The following is a 12,434-nucleotide window of genomic DNA, read 5'->3' on the forward strand; positions in this document are numbered from 1 at the left end:
CAGGATGCCTGCCTTGTGATGTATTTGGGTGGAAGTAACTGAGCCAGCCAATGGGAGGTTGGATGATTAAACAAGAACTGGGATTCTTGGTTAAACTGAAGACTTCATTTGGGAACCAAAAACCTTAGTAAATAATCTCTTGGACCTTGAGCCACATGTTTTCCCTGAAAAGTATGCCTTTTTTCCCAGCAAAATTTTGTTGGGGTTACGTTATCATCAAGGCATGAACTGAGGTGAATGTATGGAGGTGTTATTTAATGGCATACTGTACCAGAAATCTGAAGACCTGCAGCAGATTTAAATTCCAACTCTTGTTACAACTTTTTAAAAGATTGTGAAAATATCAAAATGTACATGAATCAATTTTAATATACTGTATGATGGGTGGATGAGGCTGTCCATTGTACCATTTCTTTCTTTGACTTCTCAGGCATGGTTTGGCAGTGCAAGAACTCTGTAACTTTAACAAATTCAATAAAAAGTAAATATATGGACTTTGGAGTTTAATGGTTTTTATTAAACCTTTTATCTTTGTACATAATGAGTTGATGTCATGCCTCTTTTGCTGTGGGAAGATGATGATGCTGTCAACTCAGGAATGTATTTTGTTTAAGAAATGTGTGCAGGGCACTTGGAATGTTGGGGAAAAAGTGGCTGCAAAGCAGTGATAAATATTCTTCATCTTTAAAAAAGTATTGAAATATACTTTTGTTTTAGTTGCTATATAGAATTTTATTACCTTAAACTATGGCAAGGCAACCTAAGTTTTATTCTATAGACAAGATTTGGGGCTTTGTCCCTTGAGAAACTTACACATTTCCCAAAAGAGCAGTAATTTTAAATTTAAGGATTTAGTTTGGATTATAGTCGCTTCATTTCTAAACTAGTGAAAGTATACTTGAAGTCACTTTTGGTAATGGAGTTTAAATATTTAATGTTCACAATTTACTATGTGAATATTCTTTGTGCTTGATTGAAGTGGGTTTTTTTTGATAGAACTATTTATAGTAGAATATACACACAGAAACTTACACTCCCTATCTTCCCTCATTTAATTTCCTCCATAGTTTTTTTAAACTTTTTTTTTAAAAATAAAAGTCACCTTTTTAGAGTGTACAGCATAAGTTTTTAGTATATCTCCAAAGTTATGCAGCCATCACCACTCTTGATTCCTGAACATTTTCATCACCTCAAAAAGAAATCCTGTACCTGTTAGTCATTTTTTTAATTTCCCCCCACTTCCTGAGCCTTAAGCCACCAGTATTCTATTTTTTTGTCTCTGTATATTACTCTGGAAATTTTATTTAAACAGGGTCTTCTGTGACTGGCTTTTTTTCCTCAGCATGTATTTGAGGCTCATCCATGTTGTGGCCTATATCAATACTTCATTCCTTTTTGTTGCTAAACAATAGTTGTCAGGGAGGGAGGGAGCTAGCAAAAAAAAAAAAAGTCAGATGTGCTGTATTTAATTTATACATGCATCAGTTGGACATTTGGGTTTTTTTCAGTTTGTCATTATGAATAATGTTGCTGTGAACTTTCATGTACAGGTTTTTGTGTCCACATGTTTTCAGTTCTCTGGCTGTGTACCTAGGGGTGAAATTGCAGGGTCATACGGTAACTTTTGAGGAACTGCCAAACTTTGAAAGTGTCTTCACCACATATTATTCCCACCGGCAATGACTGAAGATTCCAGTTTCTCTTGTTTCAGACTCTTTGATTATAGTTTTCCTAGTGGGTGTGAAGTAGCATCTTATTGTGGCTTTGGTTTGCATTTTTTCATGTGATTAGTGGTCATTTGTATATCTTTGGAAAAATATCTATGCAAATCTTTTGTCAAGTTTTAAATTGTGTTTTACTATTGAATTGTGAGTTCTTTATTCTGTGTATTAGTCCCTTATCAGATATGAATTGCAAATATTTTCTCCCATTTTTTCCCTTTTCTTAGTGTAGTGTCTTTTGAAGCACAAAATTGTCAATTTTGAGCAGGGCATCATGGCTTTTGCCTGTAATCCCACTACTAGTGAGGCTGTGAGACAGGAGGATGGCTTGAGAACAGGAGTTCCAGACCAGCCTGGGCAATATAGCAAGACCCTGTCTAAAAATGTTTTTAACTTTTAAAAATTTAAAAATTTAGGTATAGTGGCATGCATTTGTAGTCCCAGCTACTTGGGAGGCTGAGACAGGAGGATTGCTTGAGGCCAGGAGTTTGAGGTTACAGTGAGCTTTGATTGTGCCATTGCACTCCAGCCTCAGTGACAAGACCCTGTTTGTTTTTTTTTTAAATTCAATTTTGATGAAGTCCAATTTATCTATTTTTGCTTTAGTCGCTTATCCTTTGATGTCATATCTAAGAAACCATTGCCTAACCCAAGGTCAGAAAGATATATGCTTATTTTCTTCTAAGCTTTATAGTTTTAGCTCTTTCATTTAGGTCTTTAATCCATTTTGAGTTAATTTTTGTATATGTGAGTTAGGAGTCCAACTTCATTCTGCATGTGGATATCTACTTGCCCCAAACCATTTGTTAGAAAAGACTCCTCTGTAGTAATTACTCTATTTGGCACACTAAACATTTTACTTTTGTATCTCCCTCTATTAGAATGTGAAATTGGTTTGGGGTAGAATAGGTGGAGATGTCAGGAGGTCGGTGTGGGGTCAGAATTGAGAGAGGTAAGACCATGGCTGTGGTGACTAAAAAAGGAACACAGACTTGTTCAGAATCTGTATGTAAGGAGTGGAAATAAATTAATAGGAATAATCAGAGATCAGGAGGAGAACAAAGCTATGAGAGGTTTTTGTTTGTTTGTTTGTTTGTTTTTTTAATAAGACAAAGTCTTGCTCTGTTGCCCAGTGCAGTGGCATCAGCTCCCTGCAACCTCAAACTCCTGAGCTCAAGCGATCGTGCTGCCTCAGCCTCTTGAGTAGCTGGGACTACAGTTGCTCGCCACCATGCCTGGCTAAGTTTTCCATTTTTTTGTAGAGATGGGGTCTTGGCTCTTGCTCAGGCTGGTCTCAAACTTCCTGAGCTCAAGGGATCCTCCCACCTCGGCCTCCCAGAGTGGTAGGATTACAGGCGTGAGCCACCCCGCCGGCCAGAATGAGAGAATCTTACAAACAGGTATTCTAGTGTTAATAATTAGTTCTGAGACCACAGATGGTTTTTCATCACCATCTACAATAAGTAGGTATTAATGGGGCATGCAGAATGCAAGTAAATTATGAATTGCTTCTTGGCCTTGAAATGAATATTATGAAAGATATATTGAATAAGAAGTAATTGCTTTAAATAATCATATTTGTATTATCTAAAATAAGAGGAATTGTGTCCACATCAGGGATTTAGGATATACGTGAAAGTAATCATTAAGGTAGTTCAAGCGTTTTGGAATTGCAGCCCAAGTGGGAACTGGAATTCTAAATAGTAATTGAATGTAGTAACACAGAAGATGGAACTTAAGTTGTCAGCTTTAAAACAGTCTTCAATCTCTCAACTGAACTGTTCAGGGGTTCAGTCAAAGAATGCAGTAAGAAACCTCTGTAAAGATAAGATCCTTTGTCTTTAAATATGATGGAAAGATAGTAAGTAGGAGGGAAACAGCATTCACAGCCTGTCTTATTTGTGATTAGAGCAGGCAGCTTTAGTATCAGGTGAGAAGTTGGGTTAACTAAGTAGGAAGTAGTCACTTTCTTACTAACAATGGCAGCAGATATAACAGCGAGAATAAGTTAAATTTATTGCAAATATTTAGTGTGTGACATTCTGTGTTTTGCATTGCCATTTTAGGAAACATGGTGTTACTATGACAATTTTTTTTCTTGAGACTAGATAGCAGTTTTTGACTGTTAAATATACAAATATATGAAGTTAAAATCTTAGTATATCTTACCTTTTCTTACCTTGCTATGACGTAGTTGCTAGTAATAATTTTCTGTACCATCTCTTTGTATCTTTTTTTCCAGAGAACTCCAATTTCAATTTTATATTTTTTGGGGGGAGGCAAGATGTACAAAATAGTTTTGAATGTTAGCATATGGAAATTTGAAATATTGCCTAAGGACAGAGACTTTGTTTCTCTTTTTAACTTGGGAGTTCAGATAGTATATCATTCTCTAAAAAATACTGCAGCTGAAGTTTTTATCTCATGGAAGTCTGTAGGGGGAGGAGGAAGGGAACTGATATCTCCCAAGATTAACCTTCACTTTTTAAAAATTATTGTACATGTGATTTTTTTTTCCTGTTTATACATTTGTGCTGCCCATGTACTCTTGACACATTTCAATAAAATTGTTTGGGAGGGGGGGAAAGAAGTGGGGCAACTCTGCAAGATTACATCTATGGTTCTTAAACTGCATTTTGGAATAATCTAGGGATCTTAAAAAAACGCTGATGCCTGATTCCCACCCCAAGACATTGTGATTTAATTGGTAAGGGGTGTGACCTAGCAGAGGGATTTTTCTTTAAGTTCCACAGGTAATTCTAATGTGCTACAAAATTTGGGAGCCACTGGGTTATGTCAGAGTAAGAGATAAAGTACTTCCCTCGTAGGGAGCTGGAAAACAATCACAGGGCTAGTTTATGTAGGCAATCCCTTAAATTGCATTCTTACCCCAAAAGGATTACCATATTTCTAAATTTTTGGATACTGCTAAATGAGGGGAAATGGCTACCGAAGTGGGGAAAAGACCCATAAACTAAAATATTAAATTCTTTTTTGTTGTTGTTGGAGACACCGTCTCACTTTGTTGCCCAGGCTAGAGTGCCGGGCGTAATCGTAGCTCAGGGCAACTTCCAACTCCTGGGCTCAAGTGATCCTCCTGCCTCAGCTTCCCAAGTAACTGGAACTGCAGGCTTGTGCCACCACACCCAGCTAATTTTTTCTATTTTTTGTAGAGATGGGGTCTCGCTCTTGCTCAGGCTTGTCGAACTAACTCCTAACCTCAAGTGATCCACCCGCCTCAGCCTCCCAAAGTGCTAGGATTACAAGCATACACCACCACACCTGGCCATATGTACACCTTTTTATAGTTTTGTAATTATCAGTATAAGGACCACTTTTTATATTTCATGTTCATTTCTTAGATAACTACCTCACCATCGATATGATTTCGATAGCTACTTGCTAACCTTCTCTAACAATATATTCATTCTGTTTGACTTGTCTCTTGACAATAAATCTCTAACCATTCCAGAGTTTACTCACTGTTGATCTGCCCTTCATTACTCCTGGCTACTTTTAATTTGACCTTCCATTATGTTCTCAGTTACAACACCTGGATTTTAATGGGTTCTGTAGAATTCTTCAGTTTTCCCTGGTGACTATGAATTGAACCCTAATTAATTAACTTTACCAGAGACAACCTTCGGCAACTGCAGAATCCTACAGCTCATCTACTTAGTAATTGGAACCTCAGATGCTTGGACTGCCTGCACTCTTGGTCTGTGGTTCAGTTTACTTACCAGTTCCTGCCTTTTAAAGGTCATGTGGGTTGCACTTAAGCATCCTTTTTAATCAGGTTTGGGCACCGACCAGAGTCTCTTAGGCTTGTCTTTGGTTTTAACTTGCTGAGACTATCGTAGCTTTATTCCTGGATTTCTCTGATTTTTACAGTTCAAATTTATGCCTTTAATTAGAATCTGAATTAAACCTGGAAGTCAGGGACTCCCAACCTCAGTGACACCATGGTAATGGGGTGAAGAGCAGGTTGCACGCTTCCATTATATTCCTTTGTTCTGCTCTGACATCCTCTTCTGTTTTTAAAACTTTAGCTCCAGCCTAGCAAGAGTGTTAAATCACTCACTGGAATTTTAAAAAATTATTTATATATTAATAGTTTTTAACCTGAGGCCAGGCACTGTTCTAAACAGGTAACAAATGTCTTGTTTAACCCTGAAAATGCCTTAAAGACGGGAAAATAGGTTCTGAAAGGTGAAATAGCTTGCTTGAAGTCACAGCTAGTCATGAAGGAGCCAGGATTCCAACCCAGGTGTTTTGGCTACCGCATGTTCTTACCCATGAGGCTTTGCTTCCACTCTCCCTAGATTTAAGGCTGGAGGAGGAAAATGGGAAATGCTCTTTTGAATTTGACTTGAAAGTATCTTTTTACCCTGTCGCTTCCCCAAGGTGATTGTGGATGCACTAGAGCCTCACCTCAGGCTCCCTCTCAAAGCAGCAGAAAATTCCTAATGTTGAGGTGAGTTGTACTATCCTTTTTGTTTGTTTGTTTTTGACTGCTGGGGGTGGGATTTTATTTTTTGAAGACTGTTTTATGATGAAATTTTTCAAATAAAATAGTCATAGTATAATAAATGCCCTTGAGCCCCTAGTCCAGCTTCAACAATTATCAGTTTGTGGCCACTCTTGTTTTACCTGTGAACACCCTCTCCATTTCCTGGATTATTTTAAAGCTAATCCCAGACCTATTTCAGCCATAAATACTCCACCAATGGATAGAGACTTACCAACCAAAATGCCATTATCACACCTATGCAACATTTCTGTAATATCAAATATCCTGTTGATGTTAACATTTCTCTTATTTCTCATGGTGCTTTACAGTTGGTTTTTTTGAAAAACAGTCCATAGAAGGATGACCCATTGCTTTTAGTTTTCTAAGTCTCCCTTAATTCCCCCACTTTATTCTTTTTTAACCATTTTAGTTATTGAGGAAACCTGGTCACTTGGCTTGTAGAGTTTTCCACACTGTATTGCCCTTCTACATTTCCTATAAATGGGTAGAGTGCAATTACAACGCTAGACTGAGCTGGAATTCATTGGTATGGCTGCACTTACCAGATTCTGGATTTAAAGGATTAGCCCATTAAGGCTCTTAACAGCTTGCTTGGTTGGTTGACTGAAACTTGGACTCCATGGTGGCCTATGTTTAATGAAGTTGAGATGCCGGAGGTGGAGGATTAGGCTTAGGGAGATAGGAACGTTGGAGTGGATTTATCACGTGCAACCTGCGCATCCCGTCTCCCAAACTACACCCTCTGAGGAGGGCCGCAAGACACCGCTTGATTAAGACATTGAGAGGTATGTTGGTGAGGGAAGCACCCACGTCCCTGAAATCTCTGTGGCTGCTCTCCTGAGGGCAGGCACGACTGTGCCGTCGAGATGAGCTCCCTGATCTCAGCGAGGACTGTGGGATCTGAGCAGCAGAAGCCAAGTGCAACACCCACCTGGTTCCATTATCAACAGACTGTGTTGTCAGTGTACTGCCCTGTTGAGACAGTGGAAAGCTAGAGCAGGAGGAAGGGACTTCGCTTCCTGGTGTGCTGTTTTCCATGGTGGTTGGTGGATGGGCACGTGGTAGAGCCAGGAAGTGTCGTGTGTGTGGCTCCTGTGGTTCCGCAGCAGTCCACGCCCTCCAAGCTTCTCCCCACTACAGCACTGCTTCCCATGGTCAGCTGCGGCCCAGAGCCCCTGGCAGGTTTTCCTGCCACCTAGTGGCAGGAGTCTAGGTCAGCTGCGGCCGTCGGCCTCCAGCAAGTTTCTTCACCAAGTGAGACTGTCTGGGGAGAGGGTGGTGTCCTCTTCTAAGTGTCCAAGTTCCTCCCCTCCTCCCTCTCCTGCGTCAGGGCAGTAGTTGCTTTCTACAGTTGCTACTTTTATACTCTTATCCCTTTTAGTAGCTTTTACTAATTCACAATTCTTTAAAGTTTCAAGTGTGGTTTTGTATTCTGACTCAGCGTTGACTGATTCTACATAGATCTGGAGGCTTGATCAAATATGAATCTAATTAACAGGAGCAGGGACAAGAATACTTCATAGATGGTGTTCTCTGCTGCCTGTCGCCTCACCTCAGAGCCACATGTTGGTTGTCTTGAGGGATCAATGAGTTTACATGTTGTCAGCTTGATCTATCATTATAAAATTCCCCATTTGCCTTTTATGTAATGGTTTTTGCAGTTACTGATGATCACTGCCTAGATCTATGATCTCATTAGGAGCTGTAAATGGTGTGCTTCTATCGTTCATTACCTGGAATTATTCTGTATAGAGAGCTTTTTCCACAACTATGTTATACTGAAATGCATGTAGTTCATGTTGATATGGCAGGATAATTGCTCAACTCTCGTTTATCAGGGTTTCTTGTTGTTAAGAGATGAGCAGTTGAGAGGTGAGGTCTGGCTCTGTTGCCCAGTCTGGAGTGCAGCGGCCTCTATTGTAGCTAACTGCAGCCTCAAACCGAACTCCAAGCTCAGGCGGTCCTCCCGCCTCAGCCTCTCCAGGAGCTGGGACTACACGTTTGAGCCACCACACGTGGCTTGTTTATCAGTTTCTATTGCTTTTTAAATTTTCTTTAACATTCTTTTACGGCTTGAAAAGAGCTTACATTAAATATCTGTACCATGGTTCCCCCTTTCCCATAAATACCTCACAAATTTAAAACAGCTGATAATTTTCATTGCAGATTCCCAAACGTTAAGCATTAAGCAGCTCTGCCTAATGGCCAGTACTACTCATAGGGTGGTAGAAAAACAAAGAACTGGGTGCCTTGCTTATTGGCAGATCTAGATTTAAAAATAGTTTTAGGGATAATGGAGCAGGGGTCAGTCAACTAATGGCCTAGTACCTATTTTTGTACAACCTCAAGCTAAGAATGGTTTTTACATTTTTAAAAGGTTGGTGGGAAAATGTCACAAAGCTTAAAATGTTTGTTATCTGTCCTTTTATAGAAAAAGTTTGCCAACCCCTGATATAAAGCAACCTATGTATCAAAGCACCTCTTGGTGAGAGGTCTATCTGTGAAATAACAGGTTTAGATTAGAGCAGTGGGGTTTGTGACTTTTGGGTGGGATGTCACAGATCTAAACTAGAATTATGAGCTCTACCCTAAAAATGCTCGTGTACAAAATTGTGCCCATGTCCACTCATGGTCATCCTGGGCCCCAGGCTAAAAACCTTTGCACTGTAGTATTATTATTGGTCTGCTTGGGCTACCGTAACAGAACACCAAGGTTGGGTGGCTTAAAGAACAGAAATTTATTTTATCACAGTTCTGGAGGTTGGAAATCCAAAATCAAGGAGCCAGCAGGGTTGGTATCTGGTGAGGCTTTTCTTCCTGGTGTGTAGACAGACAGACAGCCATCTTCTCACTGTTCCTTACAGGACTTTCCTCTGGGCATGCATACTCCTGGTGTCTCTTCCTATTAGGGCCCCATTCTTATGACCTCATGTAACCTTAATTACCTCCTTAAAGGCTCTCTCTACAAATGGTCACGTTGGGGTTTAAGTTTTAACCTATTAATTTGGGGAGACACAACTAGGTCCATTACAATATAAATACTAAATCTTAAGTATAATTGAGTACTGTGTCTACTTTAAGGATTCCTGTCTCTTTAAGCTCTGAGAGCTCAAGTGTTCTCTAGGCATTTGCTGCTGAATCCCACACACCTTATAGGCTCCTATAGGCTCCGGAGCCCTACTGAGTCAATGAAGGTTGGTGAAATCAGACTAATGCACAAGAAAATTCGTGGAGGGATATGTGGTGCTAATTTAAGTATCACAGATTAAAATAGTGTAGCAGTTCTGAGGAGAAACTCAAAATCAGAATAATCAAAGGAAGCCCCCCCTCCCCCCACACACACTTTAAAGGAGAGAATGACCTATGCTTGGAATTGTTTGTGCAAGATGATATTCTTGCTGGCATTAGGACATTTACAGACTATGAGCCAAAGCCAGAGTTTAAGTGGTTTATGTAGGGTGTGGGCAGATAGATGCTGGAGAGTTGGGAAGGAGATTGGGATCTGGAGCCTTGGAATTGTACAGCATGCATCTAAGACCTGAACTGGAAAATAGCTCAGAATTTTGGCAGAAAAGAAAATGGTAGATAAGGTAATTTTATCTGGGATAGGAAGAAATAGGATCATAAAATTTATCAATTCTCAAAGAATTTTAAGTGGTAAAATTTAAGGAAACATTACATATCTATGGAATGATTCAGCTAACATAAAACAGCTGATAAAACCAGGTGGTTTTCGTTTGGGGGAAGGGTGAGAGGGCAGTGTTTACATGATAATGCTACCGATTTCTCCGTGTACAATTTGCATTGTCGTAAACTGTGAACCATCTCAAAATTGAAAACTTCCAAGTGCCAGTTCTCTTGAGGGGCAGGGACACCCTCTACTCCATTTTGAAGAACATCTGATAAAAATTTAAAAGGTTTTGTGTCCAAGGTGAGGACTCTCTCTTTTTCACTGTTTTTTTTGAGTTTGCCTTTCAAAGAATCATTAGGAATTAAAGTTTGCATCAAAATTACAGTCCTAACAGATTCTGACTTGTCCCTCAAAATGAGATGAGCTGCTTTTATAGTTAGAGGATTATGGTAATATACATAGTATCTGGTGTTTAGGGTTAGCATAATAAAGGCTAATACAACTGAAATGCTTTTTTTGCCCAATAAAAGTATTTTTTTTACCTAGCCTCTATAATTCTAAATATTCTAAATAATAATAAACTTATCTGAACACATTTTAATATTAATTTCAGTCGCAACTTTTATTCTTTATTGTCGTATTTTCCAAGTTTTGGCACCCAAACCTGGCAAACATCATGGAGATTTGTACAAACATACATATACATATATACACACATGTTGAAGTTTAAAGCCCCAGCTTCCTCATTAAACCTTGTGCTCAGGCTCCTGTTAAAAAGAGGTAACATGGTGAGAAAATAAAAATCAGGGAAAACATAAATAAATCCTAATTGATAACTCTTGTCATGAATTAAGGCTGACATTTTAAAGCAAAATCCACCACCTTGCTAAAAATTCCAAGCTACAGCCTCAGATATTTACAACAACAAAAAAAGACAAAAAAAAAATCCCCTTATACACTTAATGGAGTTTAACAACAAGCTAGCTGTACTGTGCTGTTATTTCAGTAACCTTTTATTAATGTTTCAGTGATTAAAATTTCAGGTGTTCAAAACTCAAGTGGGGCATCATTACACTCTGCAGCAAAATTCATCAGGTACTCATCTTTAAACTACTACACAAATCCATCACAGTAACATTCAGGCTTTTTAAAAAAATTTAATGTTTAGTAACTAAAGAGTAGCTACAATCAATCAGTGTACTCTAGGTCGTTTGATCTTATTTTTCTCTGTAGGAGCTTTCCTCTTTTGTGATAATCCGGCCTCAGGTTCCTTATTGTTCTGAAGAAATGCAACAGCTTCTGGTAGACAGTATTTTTCTATGTGAGGAGGGGATTCCTATAAAAGGAAAAATAAACATTTTTTTTTTTCACATTTCAAAGTCTTAAATGATCTGGTAATAGATTCCTTTACTGTGCTTTTTGACAAACTTGAAGTGCACATTCATTCATAGGTTCTTGCAAAGAAAACTTCTGTCTTTCAAGGTATGCTAATTAGCATTCACATTTAGTGAATGAACCCTGTGGGACAAAGTCTCCCCTTTTATCAGAAAAATTAGTGTACAGCTCAGAGTGGGGCCAGTTCAGATCTTAATGATTTCATTTGTAAAATATGGATTAAACAAACTATGGAATGGGAAAATGTGGTTAATAACTATCAGTGTGAGATACTATGCTTAGTGTAATTTTTAAAAATCTTTTTTACGTTTTACAATAAACGTGATATGGATGCTTTTAACCCTCATTTTACAGACAGGTCAATGAAACCACCAATGTCACATAACTAGCAGGTAACAAAGCCAAAATTCATACCCTTCTCTACCTGACTCCAAAACACTTGCATTTTTCTCCCTCAAAACCATTTTCCAACATGGAAGAAAAGGATCTTTCCCGCTTTATAAGTATAATACAACTTAATTTTCTGGCAACATGGCACACTGGATAACCTGAAAATGAATCACCACAAAATACCAAGTAAGTGCCTTCTGATTCAGTTCTTCCAGAGGTAACTATAAATTCTGACCAAATATATTAAAAGCAACTACTGTAAGACCCTGGAGAATAAACAAATCAAGCAAACATTAGAGGGGAGTTGACATTCAGAAGAGAATGGCATGGGTGTTTATGGCTTCTGGTCTGAGAAGAGGTCCCAGTCTGTGTCATTCGGGTTGGCTCAAACTAACAGAGAAAGAAAATCTGCAGTCGCAAAGACGGGAAGAACCAGAGAGGATGGCAACTAAAGCCACTGGAAAATGAGATAGGAAATCTCAGAAAGGTTGTGGGATGGGGAAGCCCCAAATCTAGTGTCTTGAACTCTGCCCTAATCTTTACTTGACCCCTGAAAGGACTAACGCTAAGGCTAAAGAAAATGAGATTTGAGCTGCCACTCACTGCAGAAGGCCAGTCAAGTACACTGCCTGCTAAACAAATGAAACAGAATCTAGAGTTTCTACGAGTTATGTCCAGAATACATCCAAAATTACTGCACATATGAAGCAGAACATGACCCATTCTCAAAAAAACAGAACCACTTCAAATAAAATGAAATACTTAG

At 38.8% G+C, this 12,434-nt stretch overlaps 1 protein-coding gene across 3 annotated transcripts in view; it reads right to left on the reverse strand.

Moving 5' to 3' along the window:
- Positions 1-10,487: 10,487 nt before the first annotated feature.
- TOPBP1 (DNA topoisomerase II binding protein 1) overlaps positions 10,488-12,434 on the reverse strand; it is a 72,775-nt gene continuing 70,828 nt past the window's right edge. For all 3 annotated transcript variants that reach the window (XM_045538946.1, XM_045538951.1, XM_045538950.1), the window contains one exon: positions 10,488-11,219. In XM_045538946.1, coding sequence (XP_045394902.1) covers positions 11,076-11,219 — 144 coding nt within the window. In that variant the 3' untranslated portion in view covers positions 10,488-11,075. The remainder of the gene's footprint in view (positions 11,220-12,434) is intronic.

This window comes from Lemur catta, chromosome 1 (genome assembly GCF_020740605.2).
Source record: "Lemur catta isolate mLemCat1 chromosome 1, mLemCat1.pri, whole genome shotgun sequence".
Lineage (NCBI taxonomy): Eukaryota > Metazoa > Chordata > Mammalia > Primates > Lemuridae > Lemur > Lemur catta.